Genomic DNA, 18,668 nt, shown 5'->3' on the forward strand with positions numbered 1-18,668 from the left:
CGTGGCAGGATTCGAACCCGGGTCCCCAGAACATTAGCTGAGTTTCTGGATTAATAATCTAGCAATAATACCACTAGACCTGTTACTACCTTTATTCATTTTCAATTTGAGCTACCCGCTCAGGTTCCCATCCATGCTAGTCAAAACCATCTCCAACAGCAGTAGCATGTCCTGTTAAGGTGTAACCCATCTTGTACAGGTCCAACCTGGCCCAGAGCTGGACCCAATGTCTCAGAAATCGGATGCCCTCCCTTCCACACCAATTCTCCAGCCACTTGCTCGCTCCTCCTCTTCCTATCATGCACTGAATGTAATACTCAGATGACTGGTTTGGGGTCCTGCTTTATAACTTCCATCCCAACTCCCTAAAATCTGCTTTCAGGACCTGATCCCTCTTCCTACCTACGTCATTGGTACCAATGTGGATCTCGATCTCTCGCTGATCACCCTACCCCAGAGGGATATCAAGCAGCCACTCCATGACATTCTTGACCCTGGAAGCAGGAAAGCAACACACCATCCTGGAGTCATGTTTACTGCTGCAGAAATACCTGCCTGATCTCCTGACATTCAAATTCCTTTTACCTATTTATCTCCCACTCTTCTGCCTTCCCTTCTGTGCAGCTTAGCCACCCATGGTGTCATGGACTTGGTTGTGACGGCACATCTTTGCGGGACTGTCCCCGTCATCCAAAGTGGAAAACTGATTAAAAAGCAAGATAGACTCAGGGAACTCCTGGCACTACCTGCCTGGTTCTCAAGACTGCCTGGTGATCACCTGTTCCTTCTCCGCCCAAATGCTCCTAACCTGCAACGCGACCACCTCCCTTAACATGCAATCCACTCAGTTCTCAGCCTCGCAAATGAACCACAGAGACTGCAGGCATCATTTGGGTTCCTAAACCCAGTGCTCAAGCATCTGCAGCTGGTGATACTTCCTGCAGATATGTTAATTTAGGACACACGGTGCATCCATGACTTTCCACAGGATGTACATTTCATTCGGCCAAGTTGCCCTGTCATAACTTTTTTAAAAAACCTATTTATTACAATTGAAGGAATAAGTAGAATATCTTACCAGTTACCCACCGACCAGCTTCTTCCCCTGCACGGAGTACGAGCCAGCTTCTCGGAGCTGAAAAGAGATATTTAAAGAAAGGAGCACCTCTTTCCCATCTTCAGCCAAGTCCCACTTTATATCAGTGCACCCAGATCAGTGCACAATGGAGGGCAAAATAGCAGAGAAAGTTCTCCTTTTTTATGATCCCTGGAAAACAACTGATTCAGTTTAAAGTTTATTTATTAGTGTCACAGGTAGGCTTACATTAACACTGCAATGAAGTTACTGTGAAAATACCCGAGTCGCTACGCTCCAGCGCCTGTTCGGGCACACTGAGGGAGAATTTAACACAGCCAATGCATCTAACCAGCACGTCTTTAAGATTGTGGGAGGAAACTGGAGGACCCGAAGGAGATCCACGCAGACACGGGGAGAATGTGCAGACTCCACACAGACAGTGACCCAAGCCGGGAATTGAATCCTGGTCCTGCGAGGCAGCAGTGCTAACCACTGTGCTACCGTACCACCCAAGCTTCAAGCTTTGGAAAACCAGCTACCTAATTAACTAGTTGCCGGTCCTCAGACAGCTTATATACTCCTGTTTTGAGGCTGAAATAAAACATAACTTTTGAGTATATTTTACTTAATTGCTAAAGGAAAATCGGATAGCGATTAACCCTCATTCTCATTTAGTGTATTTTGGTTGTTGGTTCTTGGTCATCCATCATCCCCCACCATGCTCACGGATCTGCATTGCTTCCTAGTTTGGCAATGTCCTGATTTTAAAACACTCATCCTGGTTTTCCAATTTTTTGTCATTCATTTGTGGGACATGGGTGTCACTGGCTGGCCAGCATTTATTGGCCATCCCTAGTTGCCAGAGTTGAGAGTCACATGTAGGCCAGACCAGGTAAGGACGGCAGATTTCCTTCCCTAAAGGACATTAGTGAACCAGATGGGTTTTTCCAACAATGGTTTCATAGTCATCGTTAGATTCTTAATTCCAGATATTTTTTATTGAATTCAAATTCCACCATCTGCCGTGGTGGGATTCGAACCCAGGTCCCCAGAACATTAGCTGAGTTTCTGGATTAATAGTCTAGCAATAATACCACTAGGCCATCACTTCCCCCTCCTTCACAGACCTCAGCCCAGCCATCCCCTCCGTGAAACCTCAGGCAGAATGCAGTTTGGATAGTGGGGGCAGGGCTGATGCTTGAAATAATCCCTTTACACAGATGTTTCCTTCATTAACCAAGCCCTCCAGCCAAGGGACTGATCGGATTTCCACCCCAGAGACCCTAGAAACCCACTTAGTGGAAAGGTGGAGGGGAGGGGGGGGGGGCTTTCAAACTGTTGCCTCACGCAGACTATATTTCATGACACCTCAGAGGCGAAAAGCTGGACTGCCTCCGGAGGACTCGGACAAGCCCATCACCTCAAAGGAGCTGGCCAGATCGGCAATGCGTCCTCTCAACCTGGACCAGACCACACCCTTAAAAGGCCCTGCTTGGAAATCCCGGAAATGGGATCGGGAATTAGGTCCCGGCTGCCATTATTAATGGTCCATGGAGTCTCCCCGATGTGGGAGATCTAGGGTTCCAGCAACATTAGGCACTAGTAGTCTACTTGGGTACAAACAGCACTAGACACTATGAGTACTCTGAGCTTTGACAAAGAGTCATCTGGACTCGAAACATCAGCGCTTTTCTCTCCTTACAGATGCTGCCAGACCTGCTGAGATTTTCCAGCATTTTCTCTTTTGGTACAATGAGTACTCGATCTTCCAAGCTTTAATTACTTGTGCACAAGGAGAAACAGACTTGCAGCCCCTCTGCAGAGTGTTTCTGATGCTACATACAAACAACTTGGCAATTATAGTCAACTTCAGCGACTGAAAAACAAGCAATTTTTCTAATCCTCCATTTGTATACATACTCACCAATCACACCCTGGCTTTTTGCTCTTTCTTATTTAATGAAAAACTGTCTTCTGCTAATCCTTCATTTGCATAGTGTGTCCCCATATCCTGCCTTTGGTATTCTGTTATGGAAAACTCGGATTTTTCTCATCCTCTGGTGAAGGCCAAAGAACAGATTGTTTACGGGGCTTATGCAGGTGAAGATTAGCCGTTCATGCTAAAGACCCCATTGAAGGCCTGTGCACTGATGAGCATTTTCCATTGCTTGACAGAGATTTATGGAACTTTAATTTTAACAATTTAACTTCCACACCGACTCCATGAAAATCCAGCCAATTGTTCAACAAGGATAAAATATTTACCTATATGAATCATGAGCTTGCTATAGAGGGAGTGCAGTGAAGGTTTACCAGGCTGATTCTTGGGATGGCAGGATGGACATATGAGAGACTAAATCAGTTAGGATTATGTTCATTAGACTTTAGAAGAGTGAGAGGGGGGATCTCATAGAAACTTATAAAACTCTTAACAGGATTAGACAGGGTAGATTCAGAAAGAATTTTCCCGATGGTGGGAGAGTCCAGGACTAGGGATCATTGTTTGAGGATAAGGGGTAAGCCTTTTAGAACTGAGGTGAGGAGAAATTTCTTCATCCAGAAGGTGGTGAATCTGTGGAGTTCACGACCACAGAAAGTAGTTGAGGCCAAAACATCAATCAGATAAAATAGTTGATTTGTCTGACATGTGACAACCACTTGCGACAACAAAAACCTACGTGCAAGAATCCAAGCCTTGCTCGTTCCTTTTCAGGTTTTATACATAATCTCTTATTCTCTTTATACTTTCATGGGGTGTGGGCATTGCTGGCAAGGGCAACATTTGTTGTTTCTCCCCAATTGCCCTCGAACTGAGTGGTTTGATTTCAGAGGGCTAAGGGATGGCACGGTGGCACAGTGGTTAGCACTACTGCTTCACAGTGCCAGGGACCTGGGTTTGATTCCCGGCTTGGGTCACAGTTTGCACGTTCTCCCCATGTCTGTGTGGGTTTCCCTCCGGGTGCTCCGGTTTCCTCCCACAGTCTGAAAGACGTGCTGGTTAGGGTGCATTGACCCAAACAGGTGCCAGAGTATGGCGACTAGGGGAATTTCACTAAGTTCATTGCAGTGTTAATGTAAGCCTTACTTGTGACTAAACTATACTTTAAGAGTCTGGAGTCACACGTAGGCCAGACCGGGTAAAGATGGCAGATTCCCTTCCCTAAAGGACATGTGTTTTTAATGGCAATCAATGATAGTAATTCAGGGTCACCATCACTGAGACTAGTATTCAATTCCAGATTTCTTAATTGAATTTACATTCCATCAGTTGCCAGGTTGGGATTTGAACCCATATCCCCAGATCATTAACCCTGGCCTCTGGATTATTAACCCCGTGATGTGGCCACAATAGGGTAAATACCAAAGAAAAGATCATTCTTACTTGTATTACAGTGAAGAATTAAAAAGAGCACACATTTCTGGCAGTTTGTCGATTTATTCCAACTCATCAGTAGACGGACAGATACTGCTGTAACCTTCTCATACATTAGACCCCAATCTTAAAATTGTTAATACGTCCGTGTGTATGTGTATGCACGCGCGTGTGCATGTATGCCCTGATTTGTGGAGAATTTTCTTGATTGTATGTTTGCTGTTGGCATTTCCCTTCAGTAGACACAAACTTATCGACCAACAGTGATCGACATCAGGTCAGCCATGAAATCTAGAACATTTAAAGAAGCTTTCCCCCTGCGGATTAATGGAAACTTAACTCACTGACAACCAATGTGCACACTTAACATGGCCCAAGATTGGAAACAAAACATTAGTATTCACTTTTTTTAAAAAAAAACTTGCACAGTATGAAATCATAAGGAGGCATTTAAAACACATGCAATAATAGGTCTATTTGTTTCCAAAATATATAGAATAAATGTACATCAGACCATGGTAGGTCAGAGAAAACAAATCCAGATTTGAAGAGGTCCGAAGGCTGTCGCTCGTGGACATTTTGACGGAGATGTGTATTTACAATTAACAGTGGGAATTTTGCATTCAAGGTACTCACCCCCCCCTCACACCGTGCACCAATTCAAGTAAATATAAAAATCACACAAACACTAACTTCTGCAATGATTACTAGTGCTAATCTTACTCCATTGCACACAACTACAGACTATAAGTTATCCTTCAACGAGGAGATCAGTATATAGATAAATGTGGCCGCCTAAACAACATTTCAAGTTAATAGCAAAAAACATACACTTTAAAAAATGATGCTTCTTACAAATGAAACAAGTTAAATTTTTCTTTTAAAATACAGTGCATTAGTTAAAACAACATCCTCTGAAACTCTGCATGTCCGTAACAGGTACACAGCAATTACGCTGATATGGACTGCATAGTTAGTACAAAGCAGCCCCAATCTCTGATTGTACTGTGTAGTCAAATTATCTTTATACAGTGCAAAATTCAATCTACCTGCATTAATTAAAAAGTTATTCTTAGAACATCCACTTCAATGTGAGTGTATGTTTTCAGTCACAGAAGAGTACTTCCTTAATATATATTTATATATATATATATATATATATACACACACACACACACATATGTATAGCTAGAACCTTAAATTAAATAACTTGCTCACAATTTATTTCAGACCATAAATCTATATACATCATTATACAAAGTTTGTTCTATTCCTATCAGGCACTAAGTCAATGTATCAAACACTGAAATTCAGTTTATCGGTTAGTTGTTCAACACTGTGCTTAACCTTCATTGTAGGTTAGTCTGTTTGGATATTTTGGCTCCCATAAGAATTCCTGAACTCATTGGAGCAGGTCCTTTCATCTGCATGCTGGCACCCACCATAGTGGGGAAGCTTCGATTCCGCCGAATGCCAGTGTTCAGTTGAATCCCTCCGATCGCGCCCGTGACCACTTGGGTGCAGCCCAACGCCAGGCTCTCACCCACCAAAGTACCCTGGGCAAAAGCGTTCATCGATCCATGGGCCCTGCTAAGAAGGGGTCCTTTCTCGTCCAACAGTGAAGACTCGTGTCCGGGTGAGATGCCTGGCTGGACTACTTTGGCAATGCCCAGCCTCTTCACTTTGTCAACCAGGTTGATTTTGGAGATGCTCACGTCTGTCTGGCTTTCACTGTGCCTCACTGGCTTGTCCCCTCTCATCTCCTTTAACATGGAACTGGCTGGCTTGGAGGCGAGGAAGTTGTCATAATGACTGCAGGTGCCCTTACATTCAAACGGAGATGGAGACGGGCATAGTGAATACAGCGGTGAGTTGGGAGGGGTGGATGGTATAATAGTTGATTTGGGAGTGTAAATGTTAGCACTGCTGCTGAAGCCCATCCTGTCCCAGCTATAGGGATTGTAGACAGCTGCCGAGATCCCTCGCTCCTTCAACAACTTAACCAAGCCCAAAGAGATGCTCATGGTGGTCGTGCCTTCCCGCAGGTTGGTGAAGGATTCAGCCAAGCTGAGGCGCCGGGGTGTGCATGGAGTACCAACTGGAGTCGGCTTTATATTACTCAAGATCCCACAAGCTGGAGTAGGTGTCGAGTGAACACTAAGAATGGAGAGGAAACAGAAAACTTAGCAAAAGGTCATTGCAAACATAAATGAGGTCAAAAAGGTCCCCTACAGGATAAATAACATCAAGAGTAACTCTACACAAATTTTTTACATTTGAGCATCCGTTAACTGCTGAATGGTTTGAAAAGACTTTAGCCTTGATGTTGAAATAACCCCAGAAAGATAGGTACACTGAAATCACACAGCACAATCCTGTCCGGCAAATATCTGTCACTGAAACAAGACATTTTGTTGAAGCTTTTCGTCTTGTACTCATCAGGACAATCGCAGGAATACCAATCGCAAGGATACCAATGTCAGGGGGAACTGACACAAGGGTTTCCCTTAAAATTGGTATACTTGCAATTGTTCTGATGAGTGAAAGATGAAAACCTTCGACAAAATGTCTTTTTTCAGCAATACTCCCAAGTTCTGTACTACCAAATGACTATTGATATCTGTAACAGACGCATGCTTTATTGAAAGAACACTAATAAGCACATGGTTGCCTGTTTGTTATGGATTTAGGCACATCACTCTGTATTTGACATGAGAAAGCAAGACACCAAATTGCACACAAAATAGCCAAAATGGCAAATTCATAACCTCAGCAAATGCCAAGTGAGGGAGCAAGGCGAGTTGTTAGTCGAAAAGAAAAGATAGGGAAAAATCAGAGAGACAATTTCCTGCTGGAGATTATTATTAAATATAGCTGAGGGGATCTCAACTCTTTAGACCTTTGGTAAAGTGATGATGCAAGAACTTTCATAGGAGGAGGGAAATAAAGGACAGATTAAATCCAAAAGGACAAATTACAAGGATACTAGAGCTCCCAGAAACACACAATAGGAAGATTCATTTCCCTCGTTAAGTTCCAGCAAATGATCGTTAATTCAGTCAACTTTATTCAACCAAGGAAATGGTGACCAACTGGTGAAAATGAAGCATCCTCCTGGCTCAAGAGGTTTGGAAAAAATGGAAGTTTCCACACTTATCAACGCTGCCAAAACTTGAAGTATGTGCGCTTTTCAAACAGAAAAAACAAGGATGGGATTTTCCAACCTTTTCTGCTGGTTGGATCTTCCAGTTCCTCCGAATGCAACCCCCCTCCCCTCACCCACCGTGCGGCAGGATAGATGAGCCATGCAAAATGCCATAGTGATCGGCACGGGACTGGGAGATTCCACCAGCCGAGCTGGAAAACACGCCACGGGGGGGCTGGAAAATCCCACCCAAAGACTATATTACCACAACTGACTGATCCCACCACACTTTACATCGACATTGTCCAACTGGCTAATACTACCATTCAACATTACACTCAGAATCCAACACAGCAGTAAAACACGAAGGGTGCTGAGGGGGTCTCACCATAATGATAGTTTTTCCTGTGAATGTTGCAGGATATATTATATGGGAATATTGGTATTTTGATAAATGGGTTTTTATAGCAATCGACAATGGTTTCATGGTCATCAGCAGATTTTTAATTCCAGATTTCTTTTTTACTGAATTCACATTTCACCATCTGCTGTGGTGGGATTCAAACCCAGTTCACCAGAGCACTACCCTGGGCCTCTGGATTACTAGTCCAGCGACAATACCACTAGGCCAACTGCCTCCCCACACTCAAAGAAGAAAAAGATGTATCACTATGTTTCCATCAGGAAGACTGAACAAGCCATTCACCCAAAATATGCACTTATTCCTCTTCCTAGCATAAGTTACAAATAAACCATCTAATGGGTCATAGAAAGGCAACACAGAACACAAGGCCATTCAGCCCATCATGCCCATGCCAGTTCTCTGCAGGAGCAACGCAAAATCCCACGCATCCCCCCACTCCTTTTCCCCATGATCTCGCAATTTTTTTCTCTTCTGATAACAAGCCAATCCTCTTTTGAAAGCCATGATTGAATTTGCCTCCACCACACTCTCAGGCACTGCATTCCTGAGCCTCACCACTCACTGTATCAACAAATACTTTCCTCACGCCTCCTTTGGTCCTTTTGCCATTCACCTGAAATCCTCTGGTTCACAATCCTTCTGCCAAGGGCATCAGTTTCTCCCTATCTACTCTGTCCACACCCCTCATGATTCTGAGCAACTCTATCAAATCTCTGGGGAAGCTCGCTATGAAATCAGTCCCAAAGCCCCACTCACTGGCACAATGACCACAGCGGCCAAGATCTATTTGCGCTGTTCATCCTGTATCTGTGGTATAAATCGTCACTACACACTTATCCACATTTATTTATAAACGTGCTATTATTTTGATGTGCTGCTGTTATTTTGTTGAATAATTAAACTGACTCGCACCTTGTAACGACTTTAATCAGACAATTGAGGTAGGCCTGTTCGGATACGAACTCCCTGATCAGGGAGCATCTTACTTTGTATTTAACCAGCAGTGTCAGTTCCTCTGGCACTCCTAATGTAAACTGCTAACTGAAGGCACTCTATTTACCAGTCTGACAACAGCATACAAAGAGATTTTGGTGAAGGGACTTCTGCCTCCGAGGACTTATTACACCCCTTAAATCTATGCCCTCTAGTTTTTGACTCCCCTACTCTGGGGAAAGGACCTTGATTATTCACCTTACCTACGTCCCTCATTATTTTATAAACCTCTATACGGTCCCCCCCCCGCATCCTCCTACATTCCAGGGAAAAAAAAGTCCCAGCCTATCCAGCCTCTCCTTATAATTCTAACCTTCCAGTCCTGGTAACATCCTTGTAAATCCTTTTTGCACTCTTTCCAGTTTTATAACATCCTTCCTATAGCAGGGCGACCAGAAATGTACACAGTACTCAAAATGAAGCTTCACTAATGTCTTGTACAATTGTAACATGCAAACTTATGCAAATTTAGCAAACTGTTAGGAACATTGATGTGCAAAGACTTTAGTGCAAACATTGCCTCAACCTATGTAACACGGCCAGCGCGCAAAATAATTTGCCTATTTTCCTCGCAGAAAGATAATTTATTCAAGTGTAAGTTCTGGATGTAAAAGCATCCCATCACTGCTACTCCAAGCTGAAAGCACTCTCAGCAAAGTCAATGCTGCATCAATTAACATATGAAAAACATCTGGTTAGGAGCTGGGATTGGAGTTTAGAAGGATCAGATTAAGATGATCAATTATTCCATGTGGCGCAATGGCTTTTGTGCTGCTGAGGCATTGAAGGGCTGCTATTGGAAGAACAACGAACAAAGAAAAGTACAGCACAGGAACAGGCCCTTCAGCCCTCCAAGCCCCTGCCAATCATGATGCTCTAACTAAACATGAATAGGGAGGGAATATTCCCTCCCTATTCATCTACCCATCCAGTGCCTCTTAAATGTTGCTAATGTGCCTGCTTCCATCACCTCCTCTGGCAGCGCGTTCCAGGCACTCACCACTCTCTGTGCGAAAAACTTCCCCCGCACATCTCCCTTAAACTTTCTCCCTCTCACCTCGAACCTCTGCCCCCTTGTAATTGACACTTCCGCCCTAGGAAAAAGCCTGACTATCCACCCTGTCTTTGCTTCTCAAAATTTTGTTATCCTCTATCTCCTCAGCCTCCGTCTTTCCAGTGAAAACAATCCTAGTTTATTCAACCTCTCCTCTCAGTCAACACCCTCGTGACCCTTCTTTGCACCCTCTCCAAAGCTCTCATGCCCTTCTGGTAGTGTGGTGATCAGAACAGCACGCAATACTCCAAATGAGGCCTTATCAAGGTTTTGGGTGGCATGGTGGCACAGTGGTTAGCACTGCTGCCTCACAGCGCCAGGGAGCCGGGTTCAATTCCGACTTCGGTCAACATCTGTGTGGTGTTTGCACTTTCTCCCCGTGTCTGCGTGGGTTTCCTCCGGGTGCTCCGGTTTCCTCCCACAGTCCAAAGATGTGCGGATTAGGTTGATTGGCCATGCTAAATTGATCCTAGTACCAGGAGGATTAACAGGGTAAGTGTGTGGGGTTACAGGAAATAGAATACGGGTGGGATTGCGGTCAGTATAGACTCGATGGCCAAATGGCCTCCTTCTGTACCGGAGAGATTCTGTGATTTCCCAACTCTTGTACTCAATGCCCTGGCCAATGAGGGCAAGCATGCCATATGTCTTCCTAATCACCTTGGTCATCTTGTTGCCACTTTTAGGGAACTGTGGACCTGCACGCCCAGATCCTTGGAAGAACAGTGGACTAACAAAAATTTGAAGAGGATGGGCAACTATTCTGGTGTTCTGCATCACCACTCTCCTTGTAGACTCATAAATGGGTACATCATACCTGAGTTGTGGAAGAAATAGGCCTGATGAGGTGAACACCTCTTGCCTGTGTCATGCTTTCTTATGTTTTATTTCCATTAGTGGAAAACAACAGACAAATAATGTCTTACTATTCATAATTCCAAATCTTAAAAAAAAACAAGACAACTTTCATTAATGCGGTTCACTCTGATAACAAGATACGCGAGAAAGTTAATGGGGAAAAGAGCTACTCCAGCCCCCTCTGCACATTGAAAACTGGATTCACTTGTCGCCTCATTTTTCCTCCATAATTTTTGTGCAATTTTCACTTTGCCTCCAATAATAATAAAATCAAACAGCAGACAACTGTTAACTTGACACCCTGGTGCTTGACAAAACAAGGTTAGAGATAGTGCAGCAGTCCACTATTCGGTTAGATTTGCTAAAGTTTCCACATTCCAGCATTCTTCACTTTCACCTCTACAGGGCCAGCTTCAACATCACTGGCAGTGTATCTCACCCCAGTGGGTCAGCCTTTGCCCTACACTCCCCTCAAATGCGATGGCATACCGCAACTCCATCGTCCTCCTCAGACCTGTGGAAAATCATTTGTCGTTAAAAGAATTGCTCATTGCATTTTTCTGCCAACAAGTGGTTACTATTTGGTGCCGTGCCGATTGATAGAAGTTTTCCAACTCATCCCATCGACAGAATCACATATCCATAATGGAGGTGTGCTCTCTTTCAGCCATTTAGCACAGCAGTCTTGGGACCTCAAGTCAGGCTGATATATACCTTAAAACCCTTACATCAGCACACTAATTGGGGCCTATAAGTGAACTAATATCTGTGTGCCTCTGGGGCACACTTACCGATGTTTCCTAATGTTAAAACATAGTTAAAAATTGATAAACAGGTATTGGACTCCGTATCCAGGAAGCACAGGACTGCTTGTGTACTGGAATTGAGGATTTTAGGTCCTAGGCTTAACCTGTCCTTATAATACATAAAATAAAGTAATAAAAGGATTGTATCCAAGCCATCATCTTAGAATGTAGCTTTTTTTGGGTCCTTTCGGATTTGGGACGCTGGATAAGGGGTCCGGTATCTGTACAATAACATTTGGAGAGAGATCCAAGTTCATTACTCTCGCTTCTAGGGGAAGAAGCAAAGATCTGTCATGAAAAATAAGATGTGTTCAATCTCCAAAAATCAATATTAAAGGAAAATAAGAATGAATATTAAAGCAAAAAGAATGATATGGCTTTGCAAATCCCGTGGCTTGTTTAGACAACGTAAACACCATCAATTTATTCCAGGAATTATACCTAGAGGTCCCTTCACATTACACTTGGGTTTGCCACAGAGATTCTGTGCAGGCTTTGCATTGTGGTAATAACAGATAATTGGAGCAATTCATAAATTCGTTTTGGAATTTAGACCACTCAGTCCATGTCAAACCTGAATTTAAACAAGAAATAATTCTGTCAATTCAATGATTGTAAAATGAGTGTTCACCTCCCCACTTGATTCTACATAATTACTGATAAGTTCGATTCCGTTTAAGGTACTTTGTTTAAAAGGAATCGTCTTCAGCAAAGCAACCAGAATCCTGTTGTGGTCCTCGTCTAGATTTTAACCTGACAAAAGGTAGGGGGGCAAGATTTTACAAGGCAGAAGCACCTCTGTGATTGTTCCCTACAGGAGCAGCACCAATCTCTCGTGCGTTTAGTTTTCCACATTAAGGGGGAGGAAAAAAAAGAGACAAGTTGAAATTAGCACATCGGCACACTAATGTGTGAAAGGCCCTGCACTTACCTTGAAGTGACTTGAGCAAGTTCATCAGAGGGGTGAAGAATGCGGCAGGTTGTGAAGGTAAAGGTGGAGCTGGTGTGAGACATACATTTACCAGGATAGTGAACTGAAGTAAGTGGGTGAAGGGAGGGGGGGGGAAAGAGAAACAGCAGAAAACACACACATCAGCAGCTATAGCAGCAAAAACAAAGCCATTAATCAACATTTGACAAAGTCAACATCAGATTATATAACCCTTCCCAGACCAGCCATCCAACTTGCTCCAAATTTAAATGACCGAAAATTCTCAAATCGTTTTGTTCTCATATCTGCATGCACTTTTAAAGTTTTCTCCATTTTGTGGTCTGACTGGAGTGGGAAGGGTATAAAGCATTCATTTTTGATTTCATTGTAATATCCCAAATCAGCAAGCTAGAAAAGGATCAACTGCACTGCTTGGAAGATGCTGAAACTGATGGAATTACACTTAAATATAACTCTGCCACGATTGCACTCTGGAATTGATGGAGGTGAACCTCATATTCAGTTTCCTTCAGAATTACATCAAAGAACTGTCACATAAGAACTTAAATGTTCCTGTACAATAAGGCTGATACTCTGTCTAAGACATATCTAAATATCGCTAGATCAAAACTGTGACGGAGTTTCCTTAAATAATACTTAACGTGTTATAGCAATAGCTTTGGCTTCCTACACGCTCAAATCTATTTGCAATTTGGACAGCAAGGAAAAGTTGACTTGATCGTGAGCTGCAGCGGGAACAATACTGCCCTTACTTCTTGAAGAGCCAGTGCCATCCAATTTTCGAATGTGCTTGTAAATGCAGTTATGACGTGGAGATGCCGGCGTTGGATGGGGTGGGCACAGTATGAAGTCTCACAACAACAGGTTAAAGTCCAACAGGTTTATTTGGAATCACAAGATTTCAGAGCGCTGCCCCTTCACCAGGTGAGTGGAGAGGGAGGTTCACAAACACGGCCATGTTTGTGAACCCACCTCTCCACTCACCTGATGAAGGAGCAGCGCTCTGAAAGCTCGTGATTCCAAATGAACCTGTTGGGACTTTAACCTGGTGTTGTGAGACTTCTTACTGCAAATGCAGTAGATTTACTTTACTGTGTTAAGTTTAAAGTTTGCTAGTCACAAGTAGGCTTACATTAACACTGCAATGAAGTTACTGTGAAAATCCCCCAGTTGCCACACTCTGGCGCCCGTTTGGGTACACTGAGGGAGAATTTAACATGGTCAATGCATCTCACCAGTACGTGTTTCGGACTGTGGGAGGAAACCGGAGCACCCGGAGAAAACCCACACAGATACGGGGAGAATATGCAAACTCCACACAGACAGTGACCCAAGCAGGAATCGAACCCAGGTCCCTGGCACTGTGAGGCAGCAGTGCTAAACTCTGTGCCACCATGCCATCTTGATTTATCCAAATGGTTTAGATTGTTCCTTTCTTTTTTTAAAAAAAAGCACGGTTTAGGCTAACATGAGTTTTTAAAAAGTGCATTTTACCAGGAATATTCTATCATTTGGTGGATTAGCCTTGCAGTTGTGACTAAGGAACATAGGACTTAAGGGTAAGAGGAGACTACTTGGCTTTTTCAGCTTGCTCCGCCATTCAATAGAATCATGGCTGATCTGGTTGCGGTTTCACCTCTACTTAACCCCCAACAACCTTGTCTATCAAAAATCTGTCAAACTCTGCTTTGAATCAATTCAATGATGCAGCTTCCGCTGCTTTCTGGGTGTGTTTGAGGGCGGGTGTGTAGTGTGCGGGTGGTCGGGGGGTGTTCTGACTTCACAAAATCTTCAAAACGTGAAGGGAGATTTTAATTTTAATGAAAATATATCAAGTAAATTCCAGGTGGGATAGGAATTAAATCATAAAAGAACGAATCATGTATTAACGGAAATAATAGATTAAAAGAAAACTATGCACATCGGAAAACCCTCGAGAGAATTTTACAAAGCTCTAGAGAAAGCTAGCAGCGGAAGACAGAGTGAAACCCATAATTCTTAAGCTGGCAAAGGAGATCACTTTTAATTATTGCATCGGTTGTGGGGGGTAGAATCCCTTCAATAGCCAAAGCTATGTTGCCATGCATCACTTGTTACATATCAGCAGTTATGCTTAAAAGGAACCCTATACATTCTGACTGGTATGAAATTTATTTGAAACACATCCACCCTAATGAATCTGCTTTGAGGAAAATAATTACCAGTACAATGTAGTCATTAAATGGGAAGATGAGGTTTAAGAAATGGTCTCTGCCCTCGCCCCTTAATTTTATCTCCTCCTTTCTGGAAGCAACTAATGTGGGGACACAATTACTACAATCGCTGGCCAATACCCATCAGTACATCCTTATTGGAAACTGCTCAACAACTTTAACCACTGTAAGTGAGGCTGAGCAAGGCCAGACCAGGGATGCCTGAATCCCAGTCTATCATGAATTAGCTGAACTCAGTTGCAGCGGTGTTAGGTTCAATGGTCCATATTGACCCAATAAGATCGCTCACTCAGGCAGTGGAAACTTTCACCTTTGTAACAAACTCACAGATTAAGAGAGTCAGTTCCGTGCAACTTAACTAAAGGATATTTGGTGAAGTGGTACTGTGTGAAACAGCTATATACTTTCATGAGCTGCATGCCAGACAAGAAACTAGTTCATCCTTGGCACTTTGATGACCCCCACTCTTTGACCATCACATTGATAATGTCCAATGGGGAGCGCTATGTAAGGGATTTGTTATGTGCAACATACGAGGGAGAATATAAATGGCATTGAGTTCAATTATGGCAGCAAACCTTTGAGCAGTTTACAACCATCCGATCCCTTCCAATTTGACAAACACTCCTACTGGGTGCTACAGCCCAATAAAAATCCACAAATGGACAACAGCTAAAGAGTGAATGGGAACAGTCTGAGGAATGAAAATATATCAAAGAAGTTCCAGGTGGGATAGGGATTAAATCATGAAAGATTTAATTTGACAGAAAGTAAGGCGCACTATTTGAAAGGCACTTTCCAAGAATAGTGATAAATAGAATTGTAAATGAGAGCTTTTAAACAGAAAGAGAAGGAATAGCCTTTCCCGTGCCACATTATTATTTAACTCTGAAACAAAGCTGTGAACAGATGCGCACCACTTAATAAGGCATAATAATAGATATTATTTCAATGTGAACCAAATCCTCTAACATTTAGTATCCTGTCAAATGGTAATTTCACGTGACAGGAGATGCTCCCTCACCAGAAGCCTCATCACCGTCCGCTGACTCCTTTGAATCCACGGTGTTTGGCTGACACTGCACCACTAACGTCTCGCTGCGTGACACAGGCACTTGTGCATTCGACCTCTCACCTGAGGTCTGCCTGTGCTGCACCGGGGTTGAGGTAGCTAGGCCCCGGAAGGACGGGTCACCGGGTTCATCTTCTTCGTAGTCCGTTAGGTGGTACACCTGCTCAGTGTCCAGCTCCAGAGGCCGGAAGCCCTTGGTGACAACGCCGGGCCGGGGGTCAAGGATTCCTCCCAAGTTTGGCTGGGCCAGTTGCTGCCAGTGGTGCAAAGTCACAGAACCTGTTGGCACAAATGCATCCAATTTATGTATAGAATAAGGTGACCGTTAAAGTAAAGTTAATTAATAGCAATGATTAATGAAGCGGATGGGATTAAATGGTTAGGCTGCCAACTCATGCATGCTTACTTACTCTCATGCCACTGTCAGCACCTCATTTGCAAAGCTTCTCAAATATGCCATGCTCAGTTTACCATACTAACTCGTTTACTTTTAGTAAAACTAGATTTATTTTTAAAATTAATTTGACAGAATATTCTGATGGAAAACAGGAAAATACTGGAAGTCTTCCTCCGCCCCATTGAAGTGCTACGACCCAAAATATTTTATCATCCCGAAACATTTTATTAAACTTTTAAGAGGCAAGCATGCTATTTATCATTGCTACACATTGGAGATTACAAGGTATAATTTCAGTTTCTCAATTATAATGATTGAAACTCGTTTCCTTCTTTCAGGATTAGAAGGATTTCAGTTTAGAAGGATGAGGGAGGGATCTCATTGAAACTTACAGGATACTGCAAGGCCTGGATAGAGTGGACGTGAAGAGGATGCTTCCACTAGTAGGAAAAACTAGAACCAGAGGGCACAACCTCAGGCTAAAGGGACGATCCTTTAAAACAGAGATGAGGGGGAATTTCTTCAGCTAGAGAGTGGTGAATCTGAGGAACTCTTTGTCGCAGAAGGCTATGGAGGCCAGGTCATTGAGTGTCTTTAAGACAGAGATAGATGGGTTCTTGATTAATAAGGGGATCAGGGGTCATGGGGAGAAGGCAGGAGAATGGGGATGAGAAAAATATCAGCCATGATTGAATGGCAGAGCAGACTCGATGGGCCGAGTGGCCTAATTCTGCTCCTATATCTTATGGTCTTATGATATTTTAGCAATCTCCAATTATTAGATGATATTTTGGTATTAGTTTTTATAGGACAAAAATTAGTATGAAGCAGTTAACAGTGCAAAGTTATGAATTATAGAATAAACACTTAAAGTGACGCTTAAATCAAATTCAAGAAACGCTTTCCATTTGCAAACAAACGTCTTTAGCAAGTGAACCCTCTGATAACGGTACGTATCGCTGGAAACAGATGCATCCAATTCCAGTTGAAGAAGTCAGCATTGCACTTGCTGTTAAAGAGAAACTTAATCCGTCTGCACATGCAACACTAGCCTCTTAAAAGATATTTGCTGGTTTCCTTTCGATCGATCGCTCAAACGGAAGGTCAAATTCAGGAAGTCAGAAAGCTTTTTTTACTTCTGCCTTCCACCCTGCTCCCACTGTCCAGCTTTTTTTGCTCAAGATAGTGATTCTCACTGGGATGTTTTCCTCGCGGGCACTGACAGCCTTCCAGTATGTCCCTAGCAACCGCGCCTCATATCTGAGCCTGGACGCTTTCAGCAAAGGTCGCCGCATAGCACCTGCGGCCACAGAAACCAATTACAGCACTCGAAACTCTGTCACTGCTGAGATGGGCTGAGTCAGCACAAAGCAAGGCTAGAAACTGCAGCTGTCTCGGTTGATGTGTCTCAGTACATTTACCAAGCAGTGAATCTAGCCTCGGGTCCATGGGAGCTTGTTAAGAGGCTGCATCAAAAACTTACACTTCTGCTGGTGCGCATTAATTGTCAATAAATCCACTCTTAAACATGAGAACAATGCTGTATGTGTGATGTACAATGCTGTTCCATGATATATTGCCATGGAAAGCAAGAGCATTTTAGAAACACAGAAATCTAGAAGTAGTTTTAAACGTGCGAGAGAAAAACAACCAATTGTTACCCATTTACAAATTAGTTCCAAGAAAGCATTACCAGAAATCATGTTCATATATCACATTGCAAAGGAAATTCAGTCAACCAAAGACTATGAGGTGTGCTTTCTGGTATAAACACCCAATTGTTTTGCATTCAAACACCTGGACACAACATGTCTGTGGTTGTAAAAAGGCTAAGGTCAGATTGTAAGCTGCACCTTCCTTCATTGCACAAAGGCTAGGGTCAGAGTGGATGTCAAAGATACAGATTTCACACATTCCCCATTACAATTCTATCAATACCACGTCTCCAACCATTTGATTGAATAATGCCCTTTGCGACGTACTAAGTACACCAAATACAAGGATATAAGCAGTCCCTTGCCACATCCCAGGGAACAAAAGCCACTATGGTCCATTTTATTGTTCAAATTATTTGTGCATAGAATTGGTCCTGCTCTCGGTAAGCCTGATTTTAAATAGAGTTTTATCCATTCTTACCGGCTCGATATAATACGGTTCCGTGGCATTCTGACCCAAAGGCAAACTATACCAACAATTACCATTAAATATTTTAAAAAGGGTTTTGGGCAGGAACAAAACACATGAGAAAATAGTGCACCTTCCCTATCAAAATCCGAACCACACTTAATAAAAAATAGATGCTT

General features: G+C 43.0%; 1 protein-coding gene across 6 annotated transcripts in view; it reads right to left on the reverse strand.

The window, feature by feature from the left end:
• Positions 1–4,866: 4,866 nt before the first annotated feature.
• trak1a (trafficking protein, kinesin binding 1a) overlaps positions 4,867–18,668 on the reverse strand; it is a 224,102-nt gene continuing 210,300 nt past the window's right edge. For 5 of the 6 annotated variants that reach the window (XM_078199605.1, XM_078199613.1, XM_078199630.1 and 2 more), the window contains 3 exons: positions 15,921–16,247; positions 12,663–12,765; positions 4,867–6,608 (listed from right to left, as the gene is read on the reverse strand). In XM_078199605.1, the coding sequence (XP_078055731.1) occupies positions 5,801–6,608; positions 12,663–12,765; positions 15,921–16,247 (1,238 nt within the window). In that variant the 3' untranslated portion in view covers positions 4,867–5,800. The remainder of the gene's footprint in view (positions 6,609–12,662; positions 12,766–15,920; positions 16,248–18,668) is intronic. The other variant, XM_078199636.1, reaches the window with a different exon arrangement.

This window comes from Mustelus asterias, chromosome 2, assembly GCF_964213995.1.
Source record: "Mustelus asterias chromosome 2, sMusAst1.hap1.1, whole genome shotgun sequence".
In the NCBI taxonomy this organism is placed as follows: Eukaryota; Metazoa; Chordata; class Chondrichthyes; order Carcharhiniformes; family Triakidae; genus Mustelus; species Mustelus asterias.